This window comes from Schistocerca serialis, chromosome 3, assembly GCF_023864345.2.
Source record: "Schistocerca serialis cubense isolate TAMUIC-IGC-003099 chromosome 3, iqSchSeri2.2, whole genome shotgun sequence".
Lineage (NCBI taxonomy): Eukaryota > Metazoa > Arthropoda > Insecta > Orthoptera > Acrididae > Schistocerca > Schistocerca serialis.
Genome location: NC_064640.1, coordinates 393,375,959 through 393,390,632, shown reverse-complemented (window position 1 = coordinate 393,390,632; position 14,674 = coordinate 393,375,959). Strand labels below are relative to the sequence as shown.

The 14,674-nt window shown below is 47.2% G+C and overlaps 1 protein-coding gene across 3 annotated transcripts in view; it reads right to left on the bottom strand.

Moving 5' to 3' along the window:
* The window catches only part of LOC126470246 (WD and tetratricopeptide repeats protein 1-like), a 198,250-nt gene that overhangs the window by 96,643 nt on the left and 86,933 nt on the right, over nt 1-14,674 (bottom strand). For all 3 annotated transcript variants that reach the window (XM_050097958.1, XM_050097956.1, XM_050097957.1), the window contains exon 8: nt 2,863-3,066. In XM_050097958.1, coding sequence (XP_049953915.1) covers nt 2,863-3,066 — 204 coding nt within the window. The remainder of the gene's footprint in view (nt 1-2,862; nt 3,067-14,674) is intronic.

Below are 14,674 nucleotides of genomic sequence, written 5' to 3'. Positions count from 1 at the left end.
TGATGCTGTAGTATACGGAGAAGTTGCAGCATTAGAAAATTGTAGCGAAATGCAGGCACATCTGCAGCGGGTAGGCACTTGGTGCAGGGAGTGACAACTGACCCTTAACATAGACAAATGTAATGTATTGCGAATACATAGAAAGAAGGATCCTTTATTGTATGATTATATGATAGTGGAACAAACACTGGTAACAGTTACTCCTGTAAAATATCTGGGAGTATGTGTACAGAACGATTTGAAGTGGAATGATCATACAAAATTAATTGTTGGTAAGGCGGGTACCAGGTTGAGATTCATTGGGAGAGTCCCTAGAAAATGTAGTCCATCAACAAAGGAGGTGGCTTAAAAACACTCGTTCGACCTACACTTGAGTATTGCTCATCAGTGTGGGATCCGTACCAGATCAGGTTGACGGAGGAGATAGAGAAGCTCCAAAGAAGAGCGGCGCATTTCGTCACAGGGTCATTTGGTAACCGTGATAGCGTTACGGAGATGCTTAGCAAACTCAAGTGGCAGACTCTGCAAGAGAGGCGCTCTGCATCGCGGTGTAGCTTGCTCGCCAGGTTTCGAGAGTGTGCGTTTCTGGATGAGGTATCGAATATATTGCTTCCCCCTACTTATACCTCCCGAGGAGATCACGAATGTAAAATTAGAGAGATTCGAGCACGCACGGAGGCTTTCAGACAGTCGTTCTTCCCGCAAACCATACGTGACCGGAACAGAAAAGGGAGGTAATGACAGTGGCACGTAAAGTGCCCTCCACCACACACCGTTGGGTGGCTTGCGGAGTATAAATGTAGATGTAGACTGAAGAGGACTCCAAAGCCCTATGACCAGCTACCTGGGGCTTCTTCAGCCCCTGGCGGGTGTCTAGTTTGCCACTGGTAGGAACCTGGGAAGGGAGTGACCTAAGAGATCCCTTCCTAGCGACAGAAGCCAAAGAAGACTTACGCTTCTAAGGCTTAGAAGTGGGGGGGGGGGGGGGGATGTGCTGCTCCGAGGTAGGTGGTGCGGGATCAAGAGAGAGGGAAGTGTCCCCCACCATCAAGGTGGCAGGTGTGGTCCTTAGGCCCTGAGAGCTGACTGTATGTGGTGCAATGGATGGAGCTATAACAGGAGTGACAGTGGCGGCCTAACATGACGTCATGGGCATGGGATGAAGCCGTTCAAATTTCCGTTTAGCCTCAGTGTAGGTCAGTCGGTCCAGGGTCTTGTATTCCACTATTTTCTGTTCCTTTTGTAGAATCTTCAGTCCGGCGAGCACGAGGGATGGTTCTCTCCGCAGTTGACACAGATGGGAGGCAGGGCACATGGAGTATCAGGATGGGATGGACGACCACAATCACAACATATGGGGCTGGAAGCACAACGGGAAGACATATGGCCGAATTCCAACACTTGAAGCACCGCATAGGGGGGGGATGGATATATGGCTTGACATCACAGCGGTAGAACATCACCTTCACCTTCTCGGGTAATGTGTCACCCTCAAAGGTCAAGATGAAGGCACCAGTGGCAACCAGATTATCCCTCGGACCCCAGTGGACGCATCTGACGAAATGGACACCTCGTCGCTCTAAGTTGGCGCACAGCTCGTCATCGGACTGTAAAAGGAGGTCCCTGTGGAAGATAATGCCCTGGACCATATGTAAGCTATTATGGGGCATGATAGTAACTGAAACATCCTCCAGCTTCTTGCATTCGAGTAATGCCTGTGACTGGGCAGAGGATGCTCTTTTTATCAGGACTGACCCGAACCGCATTTTTGACAAGCCCTTCACCTCCCCGAACTTCTCCTCTAAATACTCTACAAAGGATTCCTCATCAGCTCTAGTACAGACTAGATACCAGGGCGAATACGTCTCACTGTCATTCATAGCCTTCCGTTCCTCCCATGGTGCGGCCAGGGAGGGGAAAGATTTGGGGTCATATATTTTTGCATTAAAGTGAGCCTTCGAAAGCTTAGAGACTGCCGGGGGTTCGCCACCAGTAAGAGAAGATGTGCCACTCTTCATTGCATGTCATCCACCCTGATGCCACCTACATCGACCAAGGGCCCTCCCCACGGGCGCCACCCAGCCACAGCAAGGGCTACCTGGCAGGATGGCCATTGCCGGCAGTCCCGATGCCCCAGGGAGATAGGCATCAGTAGAGTGAACCCTGTGTTGTCAGAGGGCTACAACCAACCGGGTACATGGCAGCCCCACCACAATGGACTGGCTACCGTGCTGGATATTAGGTGGCAAGTGATCCATGGTCGTCATCAGCGCAGAAAGCGACACTGCAGAGTAAATGGCAGAAATCGCACCCAATTGTAATTGAAGGTACTTGAAAATGGCGATTAAGCCAAAACAGACTGTTATAAATAAAGATTACTTATTATAAACAGCTATCTGGTGTATCTACTCTAACAATCATGTCACTATCAATTTGAGTAGATTACATAATGCAGTTCAAAAATTTATCACAGTCTAAAATAGGGTATAGCTGCCCAATTGTCCACCACTTTCTGTCAGAAAATGAAAGTTTGAAAACATGTAGCAATGTGAGCAGCATATCACTCATACCCTATGCAAGACAACTATTCTGTCCTTCATGAACCACTCCCTTGCACAAGGACTGATCCACCTTCCTTTATCAGAAAACTTGGAGCACTAAAATAATACTCTCTGCATATTTATCTTAGCAGTATTATTTGAATTACCAAATATCATTAAGAGAATAAAGCATTCTCAATGAAATGAATATCAGCAGTGTAACATTAAGTTCATGTAGGTTTTCTTCAAACCTACATGTCCTCAATAGTATTCACACTTTTATAGGTGACAAGTTAGTTTGATATACAATTAAGACACTTACCATCATCTGGTTTCAATTCATCAAGTCCAACATCAGAAAATTCAAATCTCTTCGGACGTCTTTTGTTGCTAATATCAAATATGTAGACTTGTTCTCCTCCCATATTGGCCAATAAATCTCGTCCATTTGGTCCGAAAGTGATGTATGTTGATACTAGATTTCTGTAATTCTTCCTGTAAAATCTTTGTATTGATGGGAGTTGACCTGAAACAGTACAGAAATGAACGAGCAAATGGATAACTGCACTAATCCAAAAACTGAATGAAAAATTTATTATATTTCTTTCTAATGCATAACTTCTACAGCTAGATCTATACTCTGCAAACCACTGACAAGTGCAGAGCTGACATTCCATGTCTTTGTATGAACAACCAGCATTTCTTCTCATTGCATGTGTGTATGGAGTGTGGGAAGAATGACTTTTTAATTGTCTCTTATCTTGTACATGTACTACCTAGGGCAGTAAACCATAGGGGAAAGTGGGGAAAAGACAGAGGCCGCTGCATATTCCTAGAATCATGGCATAATACTGGTTCTTGAAACATTTTAAGTAGGCTTTTGCTGGATAGTGGATATCTTTGTGCAAGTGCTGCCAGTTCAGGTATATCAGCAGTTCCAAGACCCTCTCCCACTAGTCAAACAAACCTGTGACCATTCATACCGCCCATTTCTTTTTTTTGTATTCATTCAGTATCTAATGTTAGTACTATATGGTATGGGTCCCACACACTTCACAATACTCTAGGAGCAGTAGCATGAATGTTCTTTGTAGACTGTTTGCATTTTCCCAGCACCCTTTCACCAAAAGATGCAAGATGACTTACACAAAATTTCTGGATGGTGTGATGAATGGCAGCTTGCTCTAAATGTAGAAAATGTAAGTTAATGCATATGAGCAGGAAAAACAATACCATAATGTTTGAATACAGCATTAGTAGTGTGCTGTTTGACACAGTCACATCGAATAAATACCTAATCGTGACGTTGCAAAGTGATATCAAATGAAACGAGCATATAAGGACGGTAGTAGGAAAGGTGAATGGTTGACTATTTTATTGAGAGAATTTTAGGAAAGTGTAGTTCATCTGCAAAACAGACCACAAATAGAACACTAGTGCAACCTATTCTTGAGTACAGCTCTAGTTTTGGTATCCCTACCAGATTGGATTAAAGGAAGAATTGAAGCAATTCTGAGGCATGCTGCTAGATGTGTTACCAGTAGGTTCGATCATCACGTGAGTATTAAGAAGAAGATTTGTGAACTCAAAAGGGGATTCCTGGAAGGAAAGCATTGTTCCTTTGGAGGAACACTATTAAGAAAATTTAGAAAACCAACGTTTGAAGCCAACAGCAGAATGATTCTCCTCCTGCCTAGGTACATTTTGCAGAAGGACCATGTAGATAAAGAAAGAGAATTCGTACAGAGACTTATAGATAGTCATTTTTCTTCACTCTGTCTGTGAATGGAACAGGAAATGAAATGACTGTTAGTGGTACACAGTGCCTTCCACTATGTAAATGCAATGGCTTGCAGAGTGTATATGTATAAGCAGATGCAGAACCCAATTCTACTGTCTACTTTAGCTATGACTGAGCAAGCTGATACAAGCTGAATGATTCCATCTATGATCCATTAATACCGCAGCCATGGGATACTAGCTACGTTTGTGTGTTTTGTGAAGTGTCAGTTTTACATTTCTAAACATTTCAAGCAGTTTGCCAACCTTGGCATTTTGAAATCTCAACAAGATCCAACTGAATATTTGTGCAGCTTTTCTCAGAGAGTAGTTCATCATAGATATCTACATCACTTGCAAAATGTCTAAGGTTATCTGTCATGTCATTAATACACAACATGAACAGTAAGTATCACAACACATTTTCCTGAGGGCACACCCATAGTACCTCTGGATCCATTGATTATTCTCCATCTGAAATAACACGCCACGTCCTCCCTTCCACATAATCCGTAATACAGCCACAAATTTAGTTTGAAACCCCAGAATTGCACTCAGTTTAATAAGTTTTGGTGTGGCACTCAGTCAAATGCTTTCTGGAAATCAAGAACTACTGCTTGACTAATGTTTTCAAAATCCATGTTGGTTGTCATCGAGAAGGTAATGATACTCAAGATACCTCATTACTCTCGCACCCAGCATATGTTCTAACATTCTACAACACACAGATGCTGATGATATTGGACACAAGTTTTGTGGGTCACTTCCACTACCCTTCTAGTAGATGGGTGCAACCTGTTCTTTCTTTCCCAGCACTGTTTACAAAGTTTACTGAATGCATGTATCTTTTTACTTGATTTGATTGCCCTTTCTGCTTTGGTTATCATTGTTGTTATAACTGCTGCATGTTCACTTCACTGAGACAAATTTCAATAAAGACATTTCCTAAGACTGTAAGATCTATTTGTTGGTATTAGATCTAATATATTTCCATTATGAGTGAGCTTCTGAACTATCTGTTCCAAATAGTTTTCAGAGAAGGTATTTGGTACTGTTTTGCACAATGAATAATGAAAGTATGACTAAGGAAAATACTAGCAAGCTGAAAACTGAGGTTTTCTTTTTCTCTTTAAAGTTTTCAGTTACATCTAAGATATTTTTTTACAGTTTTAGGGTGCAAAACTGCTACGGTCATTAGCGCCCATTCTGTGGCTTAGGGAATGGTTAAAAAAAAAAAAAAAAAAAAAAACAACAACAACAACAGAAATCAGCCGCAATGGGAGCGAAACTCAGAAAGTGGGGAAACTAAAAAACAGAAGGAAAGCTTAGAAAACCACTACAGAAGGGGGGAGTTGTTTTCCCCAAAAAGAGCTTCAAATGACCGACGTCATCTCACTGACCCTGATTAACTCAAGGACGCGATCGGCTGAGCGCATGTCATCTGCCAACATGGAAGATATATCACGCGACAGCTGTAAACGGGCATGTAATGGAGTAAAATAGGGGCACTGAAGTAAAAGGTGTCTCACCGTCCACAGTTGAGAGCAGTGGGGACAAGGCAGGGGAGGATCGCCACTTAAAAAATGTCGATGGCTAAAAAGACAGTGCCCTATCCGGAGTCTAGTTAAAATTACCTCCTCCCAACGACGAGTTCAGGAGGAAGAGGTCCAAGCACAGGGAAGAGCTTTCACATCCCACAATTTATTATCAGGAAGTGTAGACCAATGTGTGTGCCATACGAGAGCAACACCACGACATAAAACACACTGTAGATCGGTGAAGGGAACCATTCGAACAGCCGGCTGAGAAAGAGAGACTGCAGCCTTGGCCGCTATATTGGCTGCCTCGTTTCCACGGATACCAACGTGTCCTGGGATCCAGAGAAATGCCACATAGACACCCCCCAAGTGTAGCAAGTGGAGGCAGTCCCGAATCCGGTGGACCAGAGGGTGGACAGGATAAAGAGCTTGGAGGCTGAGGAGGGAGCTGAGTGAATTTGAGCATATAATATACTGTATCCGCTGATGGCAACAGATGTATTGGACAGCCTGGAGAACAGCGTAAAGCTCCGCAGTAAAAACCGAACACTGGTCGGGAAGCCGAAATCTATTAGGGGTGTCGCCAACAATATAGGCACTCCCAACACCAAAAGATGTTTTTGAGTCGTCAGATTAAATAAATGTGGCATCCTGTATTTGTGCACATAGACCAGCAAATGCCTGACGATAAAAAAGAGAAGGGGTACCATCCTTGGGAAGCTGACAAAGGTCACGGAGCAGGCAGGTCCGGGGCTGAAGCCAATGTGGTGCTGTACCCCCAGTTGTCGAGAAAGTTTTAGGAAAGTGGAAGGAAAGAGAACGTAGCAGTTGACAGAAGCAGACTCCCGGTGGTAGTAGAGAGGCAGGGAGGCCTGCGTACCCTAAATCCAAGGAGGAGTTGAAAAAAAAGTCATGGGCTGGATTAGCAGGCACGGAAGACAGATAGATAGCGTAACAACTCAGGGCAGCTCGCCGATTGGACAGTGGAGGTTCAGCAGTCTCAGCATAAAAGCTTTCCATAAGGCTGGTGTAAAAAGCTCCAGATGCTAAACACAATCCATGGTGGTGTACAGAGTCGAGATGACGAAGAATAGATGGCAGAGCATATGATATAGGCGGAGAATGACCACTAGGTCTGCTCCCCAGGAGGTACCATTCAGAAGACGGAGGGTGTTGATGGATCACAGACAGTGAGCCAAAAGATAGGAAACATGAGAGGACCAGCTCAGTTTTCTGTCAAACATAAGACCCAGGAATTTACCGACGTCCGTGAACGGAAGGTCGACAGGGCCTAGATGTAGGAAATGCGGAAGAAACTCCATCTGACGCCAAAAATTTACACATACTGTCTTACTGGGAGGAAAGCGGAAGCCAGTTTCAATGCTCCAAGAGTGGAGGCGATCGAGACATCCTTGAAGACGTCATTCAGGAAGGCTGGTCCGTTTTGAGCTGTGGTAGATCACAAAATCATCAACAAAGAGGGAACCCGAGACATCAGGAAGGAGACAATCCATAATTGGATTTATGGCAATGGCAAACAGTACAACAAGGAGCCCTGGGGCACCCCGTTTTTTTGGGAGAAAGTACAGGAGAGAGTAGTGTTCAACTGCACTTTATATGTGCGCTCTGTCATAAATTCATGAATGAAAAGGGGTAGACGACCTCAAAAGCCCCAAGAGAACAGTGTGCGGAGGATGCCTGTCCTCCAACAGGTATAGTATGCTCTCTCCAGATCGAAAAATATTGCTACTGTTTGGCGTTTCCTGAGAAAATTGTTCATGATATAAGTGGAGAGAGCAACAAGATGGTCAACTGCAGGACGACGCTTTCGGAAACCCCATTGGGCCAGTGCTAAAAGGCTTCAGGACTCCAGCCACCAGGCTACACGGCAATTCACCATACGCTCCAAAACCTTACATACACTACTTGTGAGAGATATGGGGCGATAGCTAGAGGGGAGATGTTTGTCCTTTCCAGGTTTCGGAACAGGAACACCGATAGCTTCCTACCATCTTCTGGGAAAGGTACTGTCAGTCCAAATTTGATTATAAAGGCGAATGAGGTAACGCAGACTGTGGTATGATAAATACAGCAACATTTGGACATGGACACCATCCAGTCCTGGGGCGGAAGAGCGAGAAGAAGAGAGTGCGTGTTGGAGTTCCCAGAAAACAGTAGTACAGCTTTCGCTATTTTGAGAGGAGTAAGCAAGAGGTCACACTTCTGCTGCACATTTCTTCGGGAGAAAGACTGGTGGGTAATTTGACGAGCTAGAAATCTCAGTGTTGACCCAATGAGTTAGAAACTGCGACTGGGCCCACTAAGGTATCATGCACAACAGTGACACCAGAGATCGGGGAGAAACTAGATGCGCCAGATAACCGTCAAATTCAACTCTAAACTACTGGGGAGGGAGTGAAGGTGTTAAAGGAGTTAGTAAAGAAGTCCCAGCTCGCCTTCTCGCTAAAGCGGATGACGCGACGTCATCACACACGTAACTGCTTATAGCAGATACAATTGGCCAAAGTAGGATGGTGGTGGAATATGTGAAAAGCACGTCTCTACTTGCGTATTGCATCACGATACGCCTCGTTCCACCAAGGAACTGGGGGGCGCCGGGGCAAATCAGAGGTGCGAGGTCTTGAACGTTCTGCGGCTGTAAGAATAACTTCTGTAACATGAGTGAGCTGATCGTCGACACTAGGAAAGTGACGGTCATCGAATGTTGCTAGAGAGGAGAAAAGTTTCCAATTAGCTTGGGCAAACTTCCAGCGTCTAGGGCACATAGATGGCAGCTGTGGCTGCAATTGAAGTACACATGGAAAATGGTCACTCAAGTGTGTATCAGCAAGAGTGAACCGTTCAAAGCACCGAGCTAGCTGAACAGTACTGATCAAAAGGTCCAAATGAGAGAAATATGTCGTGGAGGCAGACAAAAATGTAGGTTCCCCAGTGTTGAGGCAAACAAGATCTGCTTGGTGGAAGAGGTCAACAGATAGAGAGTCTGGCGGACAAAGACGCGGAGATAACCCAAAACGGGTGGTGGGCATTGAAGTCCCCAATCAGCAAACAGGGGGGCGGGAGCTGATCAAGGAGATGAATGACATCAGCTCTTGCCATCGGTGTGGATGATGGAATGTATATGGTATAAAGATAGAAGGTGTATCCAGAAAGGGAAAGATGGGCAGCGACAGCTTGGAAGGAACTGTTTAAGGGAATTGGGTGATAATGGACAGTATCATGGAGAAAAATCGGAAGTCCCCCGTGTGCTGATGTGCCACCAACAGAGGGGAGATCAAACCAGACCAACTAGAAATGAGGGAAAACAAAGCAATCGTGTGGATGCAGCTTTGTTTCCTGAAGGCAGAAGATGACCAGGGAGTAGGATCATAAGACGATCAACAATTCATCCCGATTGGCTCGAATGCCACGGATGGATAATTGACATAGGGTGGACAGAAAAGGGAAGAATCTTACCACGGTTGCTCTCAAGTCAACAACTGCTGAGAGCTGTCGGCCGACAGCGTGGAACGGCATTCAGCCAAAGGCAGAAGATCCTGATCCATTGGTTGTTCAGGGGCAGCGCCTGCCACCAGTGATCGGCTGGTTGATCAGCCGCCAGCAGTGCGCCTTGGCGACACGGAAGACAGCCGAGGGCAGGTGGCGCTGTAGATGAGACACCCCGTGGCGGAGGAGGAGAGGAATTTTGTTGCTTATGAGCCTTCTTGGAAACAAGATGATGAGATGAGGGAGAAATCGATGGTTGTGAAGTCAGGGTACGTAAAAAATTTTCGCAAGTAGGCTCTTTTTTGGAAGTCTTAGTGTCTGATTTTGGGGCTCGTGATTTAGCAGGAGCCAATGAAGGGTGAGTCATAGAGTGAGCAGGTGATAGTGGGAAGGTTGAATGGGCGATCTTTGTACTGGCCAATCTGACGACCGTGGCACTAAAAGTGAGATCACAAGTCTGCGCGGCTGCCTCCTTAGTAGGCCGAGGAGATGCAAAGACAGTGCTATATTTACCTGCTGGGGGGAGGGGGGGGGGGGGTGGCACAGTGAGCTTTCGACTGGCGAATAACTTACGAGCAGCAAATGTAGACACCTTTTCCTTCACTCTGATTTCCTGAATAAGCCATTCATCTTTGAAAACGGGGCAATCTCTAGAGGAAGCAGCGAGGTCGCCCATACAGTTGATGCAACAAGGGGATGGAAGTGGACAAGCACCCTCATGGGCATCCTTGCCACATGTAGTGCATTTGGCCGGATTGGAACACGACTGGCTGGTATGATTAAACCGCTGACACTGATAGCAACACATAGGTTTGGGGACGTAAGGGTAAACTGGAATTATCTCATAGCCCGCTTTAATGTTCGATGGAAGTTGAACGCTGTTAAATGTCAAGAAGATAGTACGGGTTGGTACCAAGTCCTTGTCAACCCTTTTCATGACTCTGTGAACAGCCATTACCCCCTGGTCAGACAGGTAGTTTTGAATTTCCTTGTTGGACAATCCGTCGAGTGAGCGTGTATAAACCACCCCAAGTGATAAATTTAAAGTGCGTTGCGCTCCACCCGGACAGGGAAGGTGTGTAGCAGTGGAGTTTGCAGCAATTTTTGTGCCTGGAGGGCACTGACAATTTCTAACAACAAAGTGCCACTTCGTAATCGAGAACAAGACTTCACAGGACCTGCAATTGCGTCGACACCTTTCTGAATAATGAAACGGTTTACTGTGGAGAAGTCTCGACCTTCGTCTGACCAAAAAACGACATGGAGCTGTGGCACTGATGGAAGAATTTTCCATGGTTGAGACTCCTCTAACTTTCGCTCGTGAGCAGAAATTGTAGACGTAGAGGAGACCATTGCGAAAGTATCCCCCAGGATTACCGGCGTCTCCAATGGTGCGCTCCTTCCTCGTGGGGGCCCTCTCTGAGGGCACTCCTGCCTTAAATGATTGTTCACACCTCAGGTCACACCTCCCGAGAAACGGATGGAGGGACCAATCAACGCATTCGGAAGGTACCAGCTCAGGTAATCACCCCTGCCTTGGCCTGGCCGTTACCAGGGAGTACGTACATGTCCTACTTGTCCGAAGCGGGGAATTACACATTACCCCGTCACCGGCTACGCGTGCAAATGTGTGGGTTGGCCTTCAGAGATGCACAGGGAGGAAAGAAAGAGAAATAGAGGAACAAAGAAAAGGAAAGAAGAGAGGCCTCAAATGCTGCAACAGAGAATAGGGTAAAGAGAAGAGACAAGGAAAAGAGAAGGACGCATTTAAACTGTTTGGTTTTCCAATTTCCATGGAAGTTAAGGTAGTTTCCACAGCTGTGCTCCGCTTTTGTGTCATCATTTGCAACGGATCTCAGATGTGCTTCTGATTTTCAGGCATACATCACACTTCGGCCGGATGAGCAGCCTTGCTTTTTCTGGGCCTGACCCCTTCCGGCCAGCAGTCAAGCAGGAACTTGATCTGCTCCAGGCCGCTGGCATTCTGGAGCCTGTGACATACAGTGCCTAGGCGACACCATTGGTGGTCATACGGAAACCCAATGGGCCTCTTTGGCTGTCTGGGGACTTCGGCGCTACTGTCAATGCTCAGTCCCTTGTAGACACTTACCCCATTCCCCAACAGGAAGATCTTCTCGCCAAGCTTGCCAGGGGAGAGTACTTTTCAAAGATCGATCTGGCTGAGGCATACCACCAGTTAACCTTGCATGCCGATTCCCAGAACTTCTTGGTTATCAATACACCTTTCAGATTGTACAAGTACAAGCGCCTTCCATTTGGTCTCTCTTCGGCGCCGGCCATTTTCCAGTGGTTCCTGGAGCAGCTTACACAGCCTATCCCCTCCTGCATGAATTATCTGGATGACATCTTGGTCACTGGGCATTCCCGCCAGGAACATTTGCAAAACCTCAGTGCCTTATTTCATGCTCTGCAATCTGCAGGTTTATGCTGTTGGCTAGACAAGTGTTGTTTTTTTTCAGCCGGAAGTGGAATACTTAGGCCACCGGCACAGCAAAGCTGGCATTTGCCCTTTGGGTCATAATGCTGTGGCTATTGAGGCCCTTCCTCATCCCAAGGACTTCTCTAAACTCCAGGTGTTTTTGGGCAAGGTTACTTATTACTTAAAGTTCTTAACCCAGGCTGCCTCCATATCTCAAACCCTCAATTATTTGCGTCACAAAGGGGTACCTTTTGATTGGACTCCTGCCTGTGACCAAGCTTTTCTACGTTTAAAGGCAATGCTGAAGTCCGCTCCTTGCCTTACTCCCTTCTCTCCGGACCGCCCCTTGGTTGTGGTGGTTGATGCGTCGACATACGGCATTGGGGCCGTCCTCATGCATCGGAATTCCAATGGCTCAGAACAGTCCATCGCTTATGCATCTAAGACTTTGACCCCCACACATCGGAGCTACTCCCAGACTGAAAAGTAGGCCCTGGCGATAGTTTTCACGGTCCAAAAATTTCACACCTATCTCTTTGGAGGCAAAGTTCAGCCTCCTGATGGACCATAAATCCTTATTTATACTTTTCGGACCCCACTCTCACCTTCCAGAGCAGACGGCTCACCGTCTCCAACGCTGGGAATTATTTTTATGAAATTAAGCTTACACTATCCGGTATAAGCCCACCGGCCACCATGCTAACGCAGACGCTTTGTCACGTCTCCCAGCAGTGCGTTTGACGAACAGGAGGTCCTCTGTTTTCACATTGATTCCGCCCGCCGCAATGCGCTGGACGATCTGCCTCTTATGGCTGCTCACATTGCCACAGCTACACACCAAGACCCTATCTTACAGCAGGTTCTCCACTATGTAGTCCACATGTGGCCTTCCTATATTACTCGTCAGATGTGGACCGATTTCAGCCCCTGACGCCACCTGTCCCACAGGCTCTTAGTGGTCGATGATGTCCTTGTGTTGGCCACGGAGTCGGATGCCCATCAGATGGTCATCCCTCCAGATTTGCGGCATCAAGTGCTGAGTTTGTTACACTGCGGGCACTAGGGTATGTCCCACATGAAAGTTTTGTCTTGCTGGCACGTGTATTGGCCCAGCATCGATGGCGATATTGCCCGCCTGGTCCGCGGGTGTGCTGTGTATGTGTTTCACCAGTCAAGCCCCCCCCCTCAGTCATTCGCATACCGGCCTGTGCATCGCCAGTCCTAGGATCACATCCATCTCGATTTTACGTGCCCGTTTTTGGGGTACATGTGGTTACTTATCGTTGATGCCTGCTCCATATACCCATATGTCATCCGCATGGTGTCCACCACCACAGAGCCCACACTCACAGCACTGGCCCAGGTCCTCGCCATAGAGGACCTGCCTCACACATTCATCTCCGATAATTGATCCCAATTCATGGCATCCACCTTCCACGACTTCTGTAAGGCCGACAGTATAAAACATATCCCTAGCCCGCATTTCCACCCTTCCTCCAATGGCATGGCGGAGAGGCTTGTCTGCACATTTAAACAACAGTTGACAAAGGCGGTCCACACATCACCAACCACGTCGGCCCTCTCCCTGTTTTTGAGCACCTATTGCATCACGTCAATTGACGGACGTAGTCCGGCAGAGCTCCTCCATGGCGGCGGACCCTGCTCCATTTGCTGATGCCGTCCCCCTCCCAGCCTTTTCAGCGTTACGCCCCTGGCGTGCCCGTGTGGGCCTGCGTGTAAGGGAGTAAGGGAGTAAGGCAGGTTGCACGCTCGCCATGGGCGGTGTGTGACGTCGGTGCAGATGTCGAAAGGGTTGGAGCCCCAAAATCATAACCAGCTCCGACTGCGTGCCCCCGCAGGACTCCCGCCACCACCTCCTCCTCTTCTACCACCTTCAGGTTCAAATGTGGTCCCCGAGTCGAAGCCACTGCCCCTGGTTGCTGCCTCCCCACGGACCTGCCACCGGCCCTCCCCACCTCCAGGTGGATCGGCGGCTCCCTCCACCGTCCAGGCCTCTGGGTCGGCCATCATGGACACCTCGGACGTCCCATCCTTCCCACCAACGGCAGTTGGCGCGCCCGAGTCTTCTCCCATCTGCTGACCACCTCGGCATTGTCCGGGGCATTTCCGCCCCTACACGCAAGTTTCAGGGGGGAGGGATCTGGAACCGAGCACTGCGGGTTTCGAATCCGCGCCTGACGGCATGGACCTCGATTACCACTAGATGTCCCTGCAGCCATCGCGCTGTAAGCACCTGCCTCTCGCTCAGCGAGGCAGTCTGATATTCACGTGAGTCTATCAAAATCTCGCCTATAGACAGCGTGTTTACTTTACTTTGTTTCCGTGAGCGAGTGGACATTGTGGATTCGTTAGGTTGTCACTTGTGAACCCGTTGCTTCTTGCCTGTTGTTGTTCGTAAGGTCTTGCTCGGTCATCCATCGTCGTTCATTTCCGTCCTTTCCCATTCATTCGTTTGTTCGCAGGCTGCTCTTGTTTGGTCCCGCCACGCTTTCTTCTCAGCAACCCCGCGACCGGAACGGTCGCAGTTACAATACCCACCATGACTATCCCTGGGTAGCAAAAGTGTTTTCAAATGGCTGTAGCATGAAAATGGTATGTTTCTGGAAATTGGTTCCAGTTCAAAATACTGCCTACTCAGTCCCCTATAAAAGTCGTAAAAGTTTGTATGGGAAATTTTAGAGCAGCCTGTATACATTGTAAACAATAACGGTCCTATCACGCTTTCCTGGGTTACCCCAGAAATCACCTTTGCGTCTGTCAATATTGTTCCATTAAGAGCGGCGTGCCGAGTTCTACCTGCAAAGAAACCTTGAATCTAGTCACAAATTTGGTCTAATACTCAGTTAAGC